This window comes from Ochotona curzoniae, unplaced genomic scaffold (genome assembly GCF_017591425.1).
Source record: "Ochotona curzoniae isolate NIBS_2020 unplaced genomic scaffold, NIBS_Ocur_1.0 contig_4612, whole genome shotgun sequence".
NCBI lineage: Eukaryota > Metazoa > Chordata > Mammalia > Lagomorpha > Ochotonidae > Ochotona > Ochotona curzoniae.
In genome coordinates, this window is record NW_024466343.1 from 1,775,051 (window position 1) to 1,790,347 (window position 15,297).

Consider the following 15,297-nt stretch of genomic DNA (forward strand, 5'->3'; position numbering starts at 1 on the left):
GCTGTACAGATATTTTTCTAGTGAAATTAATGCTCACCGGCAGACTGAGTAAAGCATGTATTATTATTCTCCATAACACGGATGGACTTTGTTCGATCAGTCAAAGATCTTTAGAGCAAAGGCCAATATTTCCAGAAGGAATTGCAATTTCTGCCTTCATGCTAAAGTACAGAAACACTGCCTCCATGTCTGGCCTGCAGAGTACTGAGTCAAGATCACAATAGCCTCAGCTTTGCCCTGATTTCCAGCCTCGTACATTGCTCTGCAGATGCTAGACTTGCCAACTGATACATTCTCATGAGCCAGTTCTTTAAAAGAAATCATTTCTGCCCCTCTATCTTTCTCCCTCATTCTTTCTTTCTCTTTCAGGGAAATAAATCTTGATACATTTTGGCATTGTAAGCAACCATTGAAATTACCAATCTGGACTCAAGGAAATGAAAACAAACTACTTGAAGATAATTTTGTAAGCTACTATTTCCTGTACTTCTATCCCATTACTTAGGTGATACTAAATATTAATTTTAAGTTTAAATATCTAGATTTACACATACTGTTTTATCTTCCCGAAAAAGCCATCCAGTTTGGGCACGTGTGAAAGAAATTGATTTGGTTGATAAAGTTGCAGAGTAAATGTCACTGCTCATTAAAATGTCAACCTCTTCTTCTGTTTCCATTTCTGATTCCTGGAATAAAGGCAAAAAATAAATATAAAAATGTAACTTTTTTTTCAAGTTATTAATGCCAGATATAAAATACAGCAATTTAAATGCCATAAATTTCAAAACAGAAAAAGACAGCTTCTAAGTAATATGAATTTTCATTCACTCTAAAAACAATTAGAAGTCTCAGCTACTTAATGTATTCTCTAATAAGCTAAAATGACTAGTTTTTAAAAGCAAGCCACACAAAATACAATAGTCTAATAGTATTACAAATACATAGTAGAAATATAACTAGGTTATCCATAAAGTTATAACTAGAACAATAAAATCTCTAAAGCAAATGTTTAAAATTACTTAAGGAATAAGTTGACAGACTAAAAACAAAACACACATAGTATCTTGTTTTGCTTTCTATAAACACAGATAAATCTTAGTTTGGTTCTTTTTTAACTCAAAACCCTTTATATCATTGGAGTTTTTTATTCTCAGTAAGTTCTAAGTGAAAAAAAAAAAAAGGGAGAGAGAGTAAGATGAAGGGAGGAAAGAACAGTAGACGAAAAGAGATACTTTCTGTATTCCTTTTAGAACAGAAAAGAATCCATGAACATCAACCCTCAAATTTAAACTACAATAATGAACGAAATAAACTGAAACAGAACGTAAGTAGAAGAAGGCCGTAAACAACACACAGTCCTCATTGCTGGTATATAAAACCTGTTCACTGTGACTTTGTGTTTGCTTCAGAGACCAATGGGAGAATGGCCAAGTACAGGAGAGTAAGTGAGAAAACACAGTTGAGATTCTAATTCCATGACAGGTCAAGATACTCTAACTACCACGTGGAGTCCCATAAGGAAGAAAAGCAAAAATGAGTGAGTTGTCTGGGGAATAATTATTTGCAAAGTTTACAATAGCTAAAAACACCATTCTTCATACCTCTTTATACCCAACAGGCCCATTTTTTTTTCTTCACCAACTTTCACTTACATGCAGTCCTTTTATGAGTCTAAGTCTACAGAAAATAAAAGCAATCGTTCCCTCTACTCTTAAAAATAAAGAATGAGGGTCTGGCATGACAGCCTAGTAGCCAGTCTTCACCTTGTATGCACTGGGATCTATATGGGTGACAGTTTGTGTCCCAACTGACCCACTTCCCGCCCAGCTTCCTGCTTGTGGCCTGGAAAACAGTAGAGAATGACCGATAGCCTTGGGACCCTGCACCTGAATGGGAGACCCGGGAAAAGTTCCTGCCTTCGGCTTGGCTCAGCTCTGGCTATGCAGCTGCTTGAGGAGTCAATCGGTGGATGGAAGATCTTCCTCTCTGTCTCTCCTCTCTCTGTATATCTGACTTTGCAGTAAAAATAAATACATTAATAATAATTAATAAAATTAGGGCTTCCATAAACTATGTCAGACTCAATAAGAGAAATGCTAAAGGAAATGGATCTTTCATCTGTTTCCAAACATAATTTTCCTTCCAACTTTCCTCATCCTGTTTCTTATGTAAGAAATATCTAAAAGTACAACATACAAGACAAATAAGGTCTTGTCAACAGTTAAAGCAATAGAAAAGTCTAATATATGACATATTTGGGGAAAAAAAACAAACATATAGTGATAATAAAGTAAAAAAGTGAAATAACAAAAAACAAAGGCAAAGTAAAAGCAGCTAGAGTTAAAAAAAAAAAACAGAGGGAATTCATCATACAGATATTGCAAAAGTTTTTTCTTTGGTTTATCAAGCAAAGAGAATAAGCAGGGCCCAGTGCAGAAGCCTAGTGGCTAAAGTCCTCGCCTTGCATGTGCCGGGATCCCATATAGGATCCTATCCTGGCAGCTGCACTTCCCTTCTGGCTCCCTGTTTGTGGCCTGGGAAAGAGTGAGATAGTGGATGGAAGATTTTTGTCTCCACTTCTCTCTGAAAGTCTGACTTTCTAATAAAAGTAAACAGATCTTAAAAAAGAAATAAACAGTAAAGATAATGATGCAGAGGTTTTTCAGTGGTGGATGATAAGAAACATCAACCTGAAAATGTGTGACAAAAAGAAGATAACAAAGTATAAGGGAACAGATAAAGACGAGGAAGTCAAGAGTCAGGGACAGTAAAAGGGTCTAGACACAACCCACTCCTTCCCTCGCGCCCTGCCTCTCCCCTTTGTTTCTAGTTCTCATGATACAATTCCACAGGCTCAGATGTTTACCCTTCCATCCTCCCCAGCTATTTTCCCCTTATTGTCATCAGATAGTCCTTCCGTGACAGTCGCAAGCCCATCATGCCAGCAGTCTCACCATTTGAAAGCCACACATACAAGTAAAGGAAGTTGAAGCACACTGATACAGCAGAAAATCAGTGAAATTCAGCCAAACAAACTCCAAACTGGTCACCAATTCATTTAAAAAAAAAAAAAAATAGTGGCGAAGAAAAAATCTTTGGGCATAAACCACTTCAACTATATGCTATGTCTTTAATTAAATAACACTGTGCCCCAGCCAAATACGCCGGCATTTTTTAACTGTTTAGAGGAATAGTTTGTTCTAAGACAACAAGCTTACCTCGTGATGTATTCGCTGATACACTTTTTGTTCATTGTCTAATACTACAAAAGATTCAGAGGGTGCTGCATCCCCGTTGAAAATGAAGCTTAAATCCCCTCGTTGGCACTTCATGTCAGTAAAGTCTATGAGAGTTGTGTCAAGCCTGTGAAAGATGAATGGATGACAAGGTTTAAATGTGTATTCCCTTTTATCTAGATTTCACTTTACTGAATACACACCTCATCAACCCAGAAAGAGAAAAAAAAATTTCCCTTTTGTTGTATTTCCCTGACTCTAGCTACTCAACAAAAATCACATCAACATGAAAGATCAGAACAGGAGAGCAGGCTTGTTTAACATTGTCTTACCCTCTTAAGAGCACGTTGTCAGTCCAGCAGAATGATTAAGAGGGGCACAGCAGTGAAGGGCCCACACGCTTGGACTCAGTACTGTCTTATTGACTTACGTGGAACCATTAAGGACCAAACCTTACTTTATCCTTCAACTTGACAAGTCATTGATCTACTCCCAAATTCTTAATCTTCCTGTTCAATTTCTTGGATTAAGGCTACCATTCACATTTCCAACAAATATGTACACAGCCCAAAGGCCTTAGGTGTGGGGAGGCGTGCAGTTGGGTCGGATGGCATGGGTGTGTGATGAGCACCGCTCCTCAGTTAGCAAGGCTGCGAGGAGTTTCTGGCTGCGTGGCAAGGCCCGGCAGAATGTCTCTGGTCACCTCATTGCTGCCTCACCCATTGTATGGAACTCAATCACCTCTCTGATGTTTCATAGAATTCTTCTGAGGGTGTTGTTGTTGCTTTTCTGCTAATGTGAAGTGATTCCTGTAACTGGTATGACACCTCAAATTGATCTATCATGTTATGATAAAAACACCTATAGTAACGTAAGGCCATGACACACAGTTGAAAGTATACAATAATACAATTGAGCCCACTATGTTTCTAAACATCCTGTTATGTGCCCACTTTTGTCCTAAAGTTTGCCCTAGTATAAGTAATGTTTTCCTTAGGAAATGGCTTGATAATATCTTGCAACAGATGGCAATCATGGAAGTACAAAGAGTTTGTTTACCATGCACCTCGAACTGTTACAACACATGATATGACGCATTTTAGTTTCTTACCACAGAAAGCAAAAGTATATGGGGCATCTTTTATAAGGAAATAAATGTGAACCCCGTCAAATTGGCTTAAGATCTCAATCTTATATTGGCACTTATATTTAGAGAAAGAAAACAGTTTATAAAAATTTCTATCTTATATTGGCATTCATATTTAGGGAAAGAAAATAGTTTAAAGGAAGTTTCTTGTAAGAGGCCCTCTGTTTGTAAATTAGCTGAATTGCCTTGATCCCTTTCACTGCCCTTTAACAAAAGAATAAAAAACAATTGAATCAGCAGTAGGTGACGGTGACCGTAATTAATGCATGATTTGATTATAAAATTTAACAAAGAATCTATGTTATATGCTTTTATAAAATCCTTTTACTTATGATCTTTTAATTCTGTATTCTTAATATTTTAATCAATATTAGTTTGTGTTTAGTAAAAGTTGATTTTGAGTATAAGTAAACTACTTGTCACTATGTAACTGCATGCGCTGCCAACCGTGGAGTTCCTGGCTTCAGCCAGGTGATTGCAGGTTTCAATGAGTAATGGTTTGTTAAGAATGTTTTCTTTGAAATAGAAAAATATTTTTAGGATTGCTTCTTGCATTTTCATAACCATGGTGTAATGAAAAATGAAACAATTGGATGTTGTGAAAAAACTTGTGATGATTTCTGTATAAATAAAGAAGGCAACTTTTCTGAGTTGTCCATTATGAGCATCAAGTCATAGTGGTCCGTGTCTTATCTCTTCCTATCATCTCGCCGATCCACGCATCCTTTGCAAGCTCTCAGTCAGCTGGAGCTGGTCTCCGGCACTTAGGATCATTCTACATGTACAACTTTGCACACTTGGGAATTTATTGTGCTCATTTGTGACTACAAAGGCCTGGCATGGTCTAGTCATGGGCTGCTTACAAACAACTTTCCACATATCCCTAGCTTGCCTAAGGGAAAATATAGTATGACAACAGCTTACAAATACAGTAAATTGCTTCAATCTTGAATAAACTCTTATATAATCACAAGATCAAGCTCATCCTAGTCAACTGGCTGATCAAAATACAATAATCCAAGAAATTGGATGGGTTAGTTGTTAAGAGATGTTGATCACATATACCAAGGTTTTATACAAACTGTCATTGAAACCAGTAGCTTTTAAGAATGAAGGAAATAAGATTAGGAATTTTAAGTCTCAATTTTCTTTCATTCAGGAAAAAAAAATCAAGTCACCTTACCTGATATTGATACCTTGTTTATATATTTTACATGCATCAGAAGGCAGAATTCGGGAAAGTAAAGGCACTGTGGTTTTAGAAACAAAAGGTAAAAATTACTTAACATTTGCAAGTTTTTAAATTAAGAGTGATATAAACATTTCACTAATTTACCAGATTATAGTACTTTTCTTTAAAATAGAATTTCCATTTAAAATTAGACCTTTACATGATTCTGAGAAACCTGAAGTATTTCTGTATACTTTACTATACTTCTGCTCCACCCACAGATACACTGTAGAGTAGCACAGTTAATATAATAACAGTCTTGAGTACATACTGCTAAGGTGATTATAATGAGTTAAAAATACTCAATGGTAATTAAACCCTCTTGAATAGGCAACCAAACAAAGCTTGACTTTCACCAATCCTGCAAATTTGGAAAAAAAGCAGGAAAGTAATAAGAAAATAGAGACATTGTTGGAGGAAAACAGTTGAATTTGAATATCAAATGTGTTGACTGTACTCAAACTCCAAATCTATACAATAACATTCATACTGTTTGCCTACATATTTCTACATTCAAATATTTCCATCTGCAAATCAATAAAAATAAATAAATCTTTTAAAATCCTATCACATGTATAGGACATGTATTGAGTCTAAGTTTACCTATATATGTATTTAGCTCCTATTACATGTATACTGCACAAGATTCAGTGTTTTAAAAACTGAGCAATAAGTTAAATTAGAAGAAAATTATAAGGAAACAAAGATTTTAAATTTTAAATTTAAATCAAATTAAAGCACAGGACTAGAGCCAGGTTTCAAGTATAGCAATTTAAGACATCATGTAAGGCCCCTGCATTCCATAGTGGACAGAGTGCTTGAGCTCAAGTCTCAGTTATGCTTCCACCAAGCTACACTGGTATGCACACACTAGTAAGTAGCAGGTAAAAGATCTTTCTCTCTCTGTCTAGCCTTTTAAATTAATAAAAAGAAGTAAATAATTTCAAGGGCTAGTGTCATGGCATAGCAGGTTAAGCCAGTAAGCAATATATGTCATTTTATGATGCAGTGTTCCTAAAAATGGTGTGGGAACAGCAGCAGAAAATGGAGCAAGTGTTTGGGCCTCTGCCACCCACATAGGAGACCCAGATGAAGGTTCTAGCTCCTGACTTTGGTCTGGGCCAGAATTGGTTGTTGTGGCCATCTAGGTAGGGAATGAGTTCATAGAAGATCTTGCTGACCTTCAAATAAATAAATAATTCTTTAAAAAGATTAAAGACTAGAAGCAGCTTTTCAGCTTACTTTCATCCAAAAATATACCTAATACACCATGTCTCTTCTATATCCTAAGAAGTCATTTAATCCAATAAAAACAAGTTCCAGCTTTCAAGACAAATTTTAAACCTTTGTTCATATAAAGAATAAAAAGTTTATTACAGAGAGGGAATAACTAGTAACAGTTAAGCAAGTTAAAGGATATAAAAAAACATTGTATCTGGGAAGGTATTTAGAGTAGCAAGTAAGTTGCTTGTTGGGATGACTACATTGTGTGTCAGAGTGTCCAGTTCAACTCCTAGCTACTTGGATTTTTTTTGATCCAGCTTCCTACAAATATACATCCTGCGAGGCAGCACATGATGGTTCAAGTATTTGGGTCCTTATTACCATTGCAGGAAACTTGAATGGAATTCCAAGTCCCTGGTTTTGGCCTAGCCCAACCCTGGCAACTTGGCATTTGGGAACTGAACCCTCAGATAGATCACTCTCCATTTGACTCTATTTTGCCCTTTTGGATAAAATGAAAGATGCTTTAATGTTTGTTTGTTTTGTTTTTAAAATAGAGGAATTGAGAGAGGGGGAGAGTTGTCAATTTCTGACAAATTTCTACTGTTTTGAAAAGAAAGTTGAACAAACAACAGCAACATTATAAATGTTTAAATGATTAAAGTTCCACCTTTGAGCCACTGAGAATTAGTGAGCTGTCCCTAGGCCTGCCAAAACTCCAGAGTCTTCTCTCTTCCTGGTGAGTACACTGAGAGCAGAATCCTGGAGAACAGGGCAGGCTTAGGCCCCAGCTGCTGCCAACATCATGCGGTGGGTGGGACCAGGAGGGTACAACCTTGGGGTCTGGATAGGAGAACTTCCTGCAGCCTTTTAATTGTTGGGAGGTCCCAGGCCGGGTCAGACTCCATGCATGAGCCCTGATTCCAGCCACCGTGAATACCTGGTGAGCTGTCCCAGGCGGCCAATGTGCCATTTGGTGTCAGGCCCTGCCTGCTGGCCACCTGGCAGCTGGGGTTTTGGGGGTATGAACTGCTGCCTAGGTACCTCCATGCTGCACCCACTGTGCTTCTGGATTGCGAATCAATCCTGAAGACTCCCAACAACAGAGTTAACTTCTCCTTGAAGGTAAGCAAGGGTATTAAGACCTGATGGTTTAGAGGAGAGGGACCAGAGGATCTTTATGGATCAGACTGATATACCAGCCTCCTTTGAGTCCTGTGTGTAACTTGCTAGCACCAAATGATGCTGACCAGCACACACCAGTCCACAAGAAAGCTTAGGCTGAGGGCTTGTCTAGCAGGTCCTAGTAAATGATAAAATGTTGGATTGGGGGACGGATCACATTAGGCAGGGTCATGACACTAACCAGCTCACGAGAGAACCATTTTCAGGGGTAGATTCTGGTGGGGGATGTGTGGGTCAAACCCTATGGAAAAATTAGTCCCACTGGTGAGCTCAAGAGTTGGGGTGGTTATGGGCTCAGCTAGGTGTGAACAAAGAACCTGCCAACACTCACGGATAAAGGAATCAACAAGTCTGGATGGACTGGTCAAGGCAGCAGCACCCGAATGTGAATCCTAAAACAAGCTGTGGGGTGGGCCCAGAATGCTACATTCACCAGCTCATACAAGGCCAAGTGAAAGACCAGACTCTGCTGGACACTGGCCTACCACCCACTGGCATGTATGAGAACTTGATCTAGAGTGGGTCAAATGGAGGAACTTGGGAAATTCCCGTAGTGGGTCATAACCCACTGGTGAACACATGGTCCAGGCCTGGGGGTCTGACAAGTAGGGCAAAGTAGCTCCAATGGGTAGCTAATGTGTAGGTTGGTTATAGAAGGGGTTGGACCAGGCAGGGCTGAGCAAGGCTCTTACACCTACTTATCTGCATGAGCCAGGGATGCTAGGCCACAGCACTTAAGGCAAAGGTCAAGAAAGGTTAGGGGCTGTGCCAAGCTGAGTCAGAGCAACCAATGGCATGGGAACAGGGCCACTTGGGGAGCTGTGAAAGTACACGCTTGATAGGTTGGGACTCCCATTGGTGAGTGCAGGGGCTGGAGTGGGGGCTGCATTCTGGTCTGGATATGGTTGCATGCAGTCTCCCTTGGCACAAGTGTGAACTGGGGCTGGGAACACCTAGCCGGGCTAGACTCCAGCACTATTTGGTGCTCTGGAGGACTAGGGTAGATGTAGGATGGACTAGGATAGGTCTCCATCCCTAATGAGCCATGTGTGAGCTGTATGTGGGTATGGACGAGCCTTGGCTGGACTGAAACATCTAACAGTAAGAACCACAATGGGTTGAAGGACAGTCAGGAAAGGCCACTGTTCCAGCTAGGACAGGAGGTGGACTGAGGAGGGCTGGTTCATGGACCCACCAGTATGCGTGAAATCTGGCACTGGGAGAGGTTCTGATGGAGGAGGCTGGGCAACTCCTCTGGCAGAACACAGTCACTGCAGGTGAGTGCAAGAACCACAATAAGGAGCAGCACAGACCAGGCCAGGGAAAGGTACCTACCAGCATACATTTGGCAGGGGTCAGGGGTGGACCAGGCTGAACCAGTTCACATCACCGGCTGATGAATCCAAGCACCAGAACAGTGTGGTTCAGGCCAGGTATGGTTGCAACACATACCACTACACATTACAGCTGGGATGGGGTGAATGCTGGACTGGGCTAGACTGTAACCCTCACCAGCAAGAATTGGTGGGCCAGGCGGGGCCAGGCTAAGCAACAACTGGCAAATGCCAAGGCCAGGCAGGCCATGTCAGACTGGGCTGCAGCACCCAACCAGCACACATAATAACCCAGGAGGGAGGGGGTAAAGCTGTAGGGGGAATGTGGAGGGTCCCCCTGCTGGAACACCTCACCCACTGGAGAGTGTGAGTTGGGATGGGGGAAGACAAGACCAGGCAGGGCTACAACACCTGTGGGCCTCATGCAAGCCAGATCATGGAAGACCCAGTCTTGGATGACTGTCCCTACTGGTGCAAGCATAAATCAGAATGGGTGAGGGTTGGTTGGGCTTTGTTGCAGCATCAGATGGCAGATGCTGGCACTGGTGGCTAATCTGTCAAGTTAAACTATAGAAACACCTGGAAAGTGCATGATCCAGGAGTTGGAGTGGCCTAGGAGGGAAATAGTCGGCACCTCCCTCTTGGGTTATCACTCCCACAGGAGAGCATGAAAACCAGGACAGGGACAGACCTGGCTAGACAGAAAGGCACTCACCAGCATGTACGTGGGCTGGATAGTGGGCCCGGCTGGGTTGAACTATGCTTCAACGCCCAATGACATGTAGAAGAGCTGAGTGGGATATGGGACAGACTGGACTAGTCTGCTATACTTACTGGCAGGCATGGGAACCAGGCTAGGAGGCTGGCCAGGTGGGGGTTATTGCGGGTCACTCTGACTAGGCTGCAGCTCCCATTGGTTTATGTGAGGACCAAGTATTTTCTGGGCAGAATCAGGCTGGACTGCAAAACTCATTGGTTCGAGTGGAAGACAGGGCTGGAAACAGAACTGACCCAGCAATTGTGACCACCAGCTGATTGGGAGCAATGGACTGTGCTGGGCCCTGTACTTGCACGAACATACAAGAATCTGGTCTGGGATCACCTCAGATGAAATTCCTTTAGAGATCTCCCCAATTGAACTGCCGGACTCAGAACCCCAACCATGAAGAGAAGTGCAGGTTCCATGGTCTACCAAGGAGTGGAAATGCCAGAGCTGATCCTCCTTAGAGGCTCAGATGGAGCAGTGGACAGCATATCCAGGTGCACATGGAGGATATGGCAGTCCACTGGAACCTGCAGAGGACACCTGGCACCACAACAGAGGATAGAACAAATCAATCAACTACCCCAGCCATATGCTGGCAGTGAAAATCTGGGCAAACAAACTCTAAGGTGGACTATGTCAACCATTGGATTCTACAACACTTTTATAGAGCCTGGAAGGGTGAGATTGGCAGAACTGTTGAATTATCAAAACCACTTGAGCAGGACCCTTGGAGCAGGCACCACACTAGGGACCTGGATGGGTAGGAAGCTGGATGGGGCTTCTCACTTTATCTCCCCCTTTGCCCCAGATACAGAAAAAAAAAAAAGCAATGATGTGTCAACAATAGTCTTACCCACTTTCCTATAGCCCTTGACCCTTTGTCCCCTAAAACCTATGTATTATTGTCAAAAATAAAGAAAAAAAAAAGCTCCACCTTTATGCTCATTCACTGAGCTCTGTCCTTAAGCACTGGTGTTAATTGATCCAGATGATCAGAAGCAGACTGCGCTATAATTTAATTTTATTTAGTATAAATTTTGAAATAGTTAATGATACTCTGCAGAAACAAATTTGATATATACCAATACCTACTTATCAAAAATTAGGAAAAGAAAATAGAAATCAGAGAAGACAAAATAGAGGTTAAAAAAAAAAGCTAAGAACAAAAGCAAAAGCAAAAGAAAATCAATAAGCAAAGATTTCTGCTAGATTTTAATCAGTTTATTTCAAAAAGGAAAGTTATATTTTCCAATTCTATAATGATTTTGTCCTCCTTCAGGTTAACTGAACAATTAAGCATACTACATTTGAAATTATTTTAGCATAATCTGAGAGTGGCGTACTACTTCAAAGGTAGCAGAATTCGTTAAACTGAAAATAAAATTTTGAAATTTTAAGATTGATTTACCCAATTTAAGAAAAAAGTTCCTAAGTCTACCATTTTGCAGCTACAATATTCAAATAACATTGTCAAATACATGATGGATGAATTCTATGGATAGCAAGATAAAGAATTTCTTTTAAAACTGCAAGCCTTTGTATTGAACTGTTATATATACTGTTTTAAATTTGAACCAATAACCATGCATCATAAATTATGTAGTATTTTACAATATGTAAACTGTTTTAAGAAAAACTGATTTTATTTCATATGAACAAGAAATAATTTTTTAAATGTAGAAACTACTGCTCCTGAAATGTCCAACAATGTTCTAAGACATTTATCCTGAGTACTCTATCAAAAAGATTAAACTTTCAGTAGTATCTGACAATAACATAAATAAATAACATAAATATTAAATTTGTTTCACTAACATTTACAACAGTTAAGTCTGCACTTGCATTTCTGCATGAATACATAATTTATAGTAAAGCATAGCGCATGCTTACCCCAGCTTTGAAAATCCCAGTGAAGTTCTAGATAAAAGTCACCTAGCTAAGAAATATAAGATGAAAAATTACTAAATATGTAATTTGTGACAGCTCTTATATCTGCTTATATTCGATCTAAAAACATTGTATCCCCAAAATCTCTAGGTAAGAACAGAATAAAAATTAACTTCAATATTTGGGGTTTCGGGGAAAAAAACAATAAAAACAAATGATCATTACCTAAAATAATAGATTCCATAGCACACATTACCACCACTTAACTACAAAGGAAAATAACCACCAGTAAATATTTTACAAGATCAGGGGTCAGTGCTGTGGTTCAACGTGATTAAACTTGGGCAACACATAGCAGAGCGTAAGCTAAGCCCCGGCAAGTCTTCTTGCAGTTGAGTTCCCTGCTGAGTAGCAAGGCAGCAGACGTCCAAAGTACAGGAGCCTTCCTGGGCTCCTAAACCCACTTGAGAGATCAGGGAGGATTTTTCCAGGCTCCTAGCTTCAGTTGGCCTGGACTTGGCTGCTGCACCCATCTAAGGAGTTCATCAGTAGGATGGAAGAGTTCTCTGAGTGTGTGTCTCTATTCTCTCTCTCCCTTTCTCTCTGTCACTGTGCCTTTCAAATAGATAAGCCTTAAAACATTTTATAAGAACATTTTTATCACATAGGAACATATCGAATCTGTTAGTCATTTAAGTTTATAACAAATACTCCAACCCCAGCATAATAAAAAAAAAACAATAATAGGCAATATTTTAAAAATCATTAACTTCAGAGATGTTACTAAAAATAACTACCAAAATGATTACTTGTAAAACTCCTAACAGTTTTCAAAAGTGGCCTATTATGATAGAAGAAATGTTTGTGGGTAGTAGTAACACAAGTTTAATAAATATGAAATATGTCTTCCTAGAAGATCTTTGGAGAAAATTTATTTTGCAAATTAGATACCAAAGACTAAATGTTAGGGTACTAATAACAATCAAATATTATTTTAAAAAATTATACATGTTGAATATAAGTAATGCGCTACAACATAATACCATCATCAAGTTATTATATACTATTTTAAACCATGAAGACAGTAGACTTTAATAATAGATATTATTATAACCTAAAGAAAGCAATTTTTGGCTCTTTCTGGTTCTTTCTGTATCTCTTCATATTTAAAAACTAAAACCAAACAAAACAGGAGCCTTAAAGAGCAAATCCCCATGATAGGTCATTCTCCCACAGTTCTTCCAGGCATCAAACATATAGAGAAAAAGAACAATAGAAAACAAATCTCTCTCACTTTCAAACCAGTACAGCCAGCTTTCACCACCAGAGGTTTTGTTACATAAAGAAAATGTATATCAATAGAAGCAACAATGGCAGTTTAGCTCTTAGGGAATGCGCCAATCCAAAGAACGAAGAAGAATTATTCCCATTAATTATGACTTAGCTCCTTTATTTTTAAAGAGTTCTCATTTAATTTATTGAAAGTAATTTTCATCTTCCTAGTTCAAAGTAAATGGGGTTCTGGGCCTGACAGCGTGGCCTAGCAGTTAGTCCTCGCCTTGGACATGCCAGGATCCCATAGGAGCGCCAGTTCTAACCCCTGCAGCCCTGCTTCCCATCCAGCTCCCTGCCTGTGGCCTGGGAAAGCAGTCGAGGATGGCCCAGGGCCTTGGGACCCTGCACCTGTGTGGGAGACATGGGGGAAGTTCCTGGCTCCTGGCTTCAGATCAGCATAGCACTGGCTGTTGCAGTCACTTGGGGAGTGAATCATTAGATGGAAGATCTTCCCCTCTGTCTTTCCTCCTCTCTGTATATCTGACTTTGCAATAAAAAATAAATAAATCTTTTTTAAAAAAAAAGTAAATGGTGTTCTACTAAGATTATATAACAGGCTTGTTACTTTAATTATTGCTTAATTTAAGTATAATTTTTTTTTACCACTATTGACCCCCTTTAATAATTGTGAAAATCTATTTTTTAACAATATTTAAACTATCTTTACAATCATTCCTTAATTGCAAAACCAGCGAAGAAATATACCCTACCTCTTTCAGGGCTTTTAATAATCGAGGTCGTTTTTCTTCAACACTTTCCCTGGACTGCTGCTTAAGTTTTCTTAGAAGAGCTGTAACTAAAGTTTAAAAAAAAGAAAAAGTGATTTTAGCCATGCTGAAAAGCATCCTCGGGATTACTCTCATAGATAAACTCACAATGGAGACTAGTGTATCAGGAAGCAAAGATACGCTGCTGTATGCATCTACTCCAGAATAAAAGGAAGACTCCAAATGAAATTGTTAAATATAACTTGACAATACATTAGATTTCCACCACTGCCAAAACCTACAATGCTATGATACACTTAAACAGCAGAATGCTAAACTTATGAATTATACTATTGTAATAATATGGTGACAATGGTAGGTAGGGAGAACAGTGAGGAAGGAAGGGGAGTTGGGGGGATTCCCTATACCTACAAAGCCCTATCATGAAAAATAATAATAATAAAATATAGAAAATAGATAAGACACATGCACATGAATGTATATACTTGCTATAACTGCAATACATTTTTTCTGCTTTATATTTTTGAAAGGAGAGCCACTTCCTGCTGGCTCACTTCTGAAATGCCCACACTGACCAAAATTGGACAGGGCCAAAGCCAGAAATCAAGAACTCAACACAGACGCCCCATCTGGGTGACAGGGGCTGGACTACCTGAGCCACCTGCTTCCTGCCACTATCCATGTTAACAAAAAGTCTGAATCAGGAACCAGAACCGAGACTCAAACATCTAACTTAGCATCTTAACCACAATACTAAATACTTCTGTTCTTCCATAAATATTAAGAAGACAAAACTAAAAGCAATTTAAAATATTTGAGGGTATCTTGGAGTAACAGAAAATTAAGACAGGATTAAGGGTACAAGGGAATGCATTTGTAGAAATAAGGTTAATAAAACTGATATGGTTTTCCAGAAATAGTGAGAAAAGTATTCAACAACAACCTGACACTCATGAGGGAGACATGGCTACGGTTTCTGGCTCCCAGCTTCATCCAAGCCAAACCCCAGCTTTTGGGGGCATTTGGAAAATGAACCAGTAGATGAAAAATGTCTTTCTTTGCCTCTTCTGCATTTTATCACTCTCCGTTTCAAATAAATAAATCTGGGCCTGGCAGTGTGGCCTAGCAGCTAAAGTCCTCACCTTGAACGCGCCAGGATCCCATATGGGCTCTGGTTCTAATCCCACCAGCTCCACTTCCCATCCAGCTCCCTGCCTGTGGCCT

General features: G+C 39.5%; 1 protein-coding gene across 2 annotated transcripts in view; it reads right to left on the minus strand.

Moving 5' to 3' along the window:
- ANKRD13C (ankyrin repeat domain 13C) overlaps positions 1 to 15,297 on the minus strand; it is a 78,179-nt gene that overhangs the window by 21,293 nt on the left and 41,589 nt on the right. For both annotated transcript variants that reach the window (XR_005884607.1, XM_040987274.1), the window contains exons 4-8: positions 14,056 to 14,141; positions 12,014 to 12,059; positions 5,567 to 5,633; positions 3,219 to 3,363; positions 555 to 686 (exon numbers count right to left, since the gene is read on the minus strand). Coding sequence is in view for 1 of the 2 variants with exons in the window: in XM_040987274.1 (XP_040843208.1) it covers positions 555 to 686; positions 3,219 to 3,363; positions 5,567 to 5,633; positions 12,014 to 12,059; positions 14,056 to 14,141 (476 nt within the window). In the remaining variant the exon portion in view is untranslated. The remainder of the gene's footprint in view (positions 1 to 554; positions 687 to 3,218; positions 3,364 to 5,566; positions 5,634 to 12,013; positions 12,060 to 14,055; positions 14,142 to 15,297) is intronic.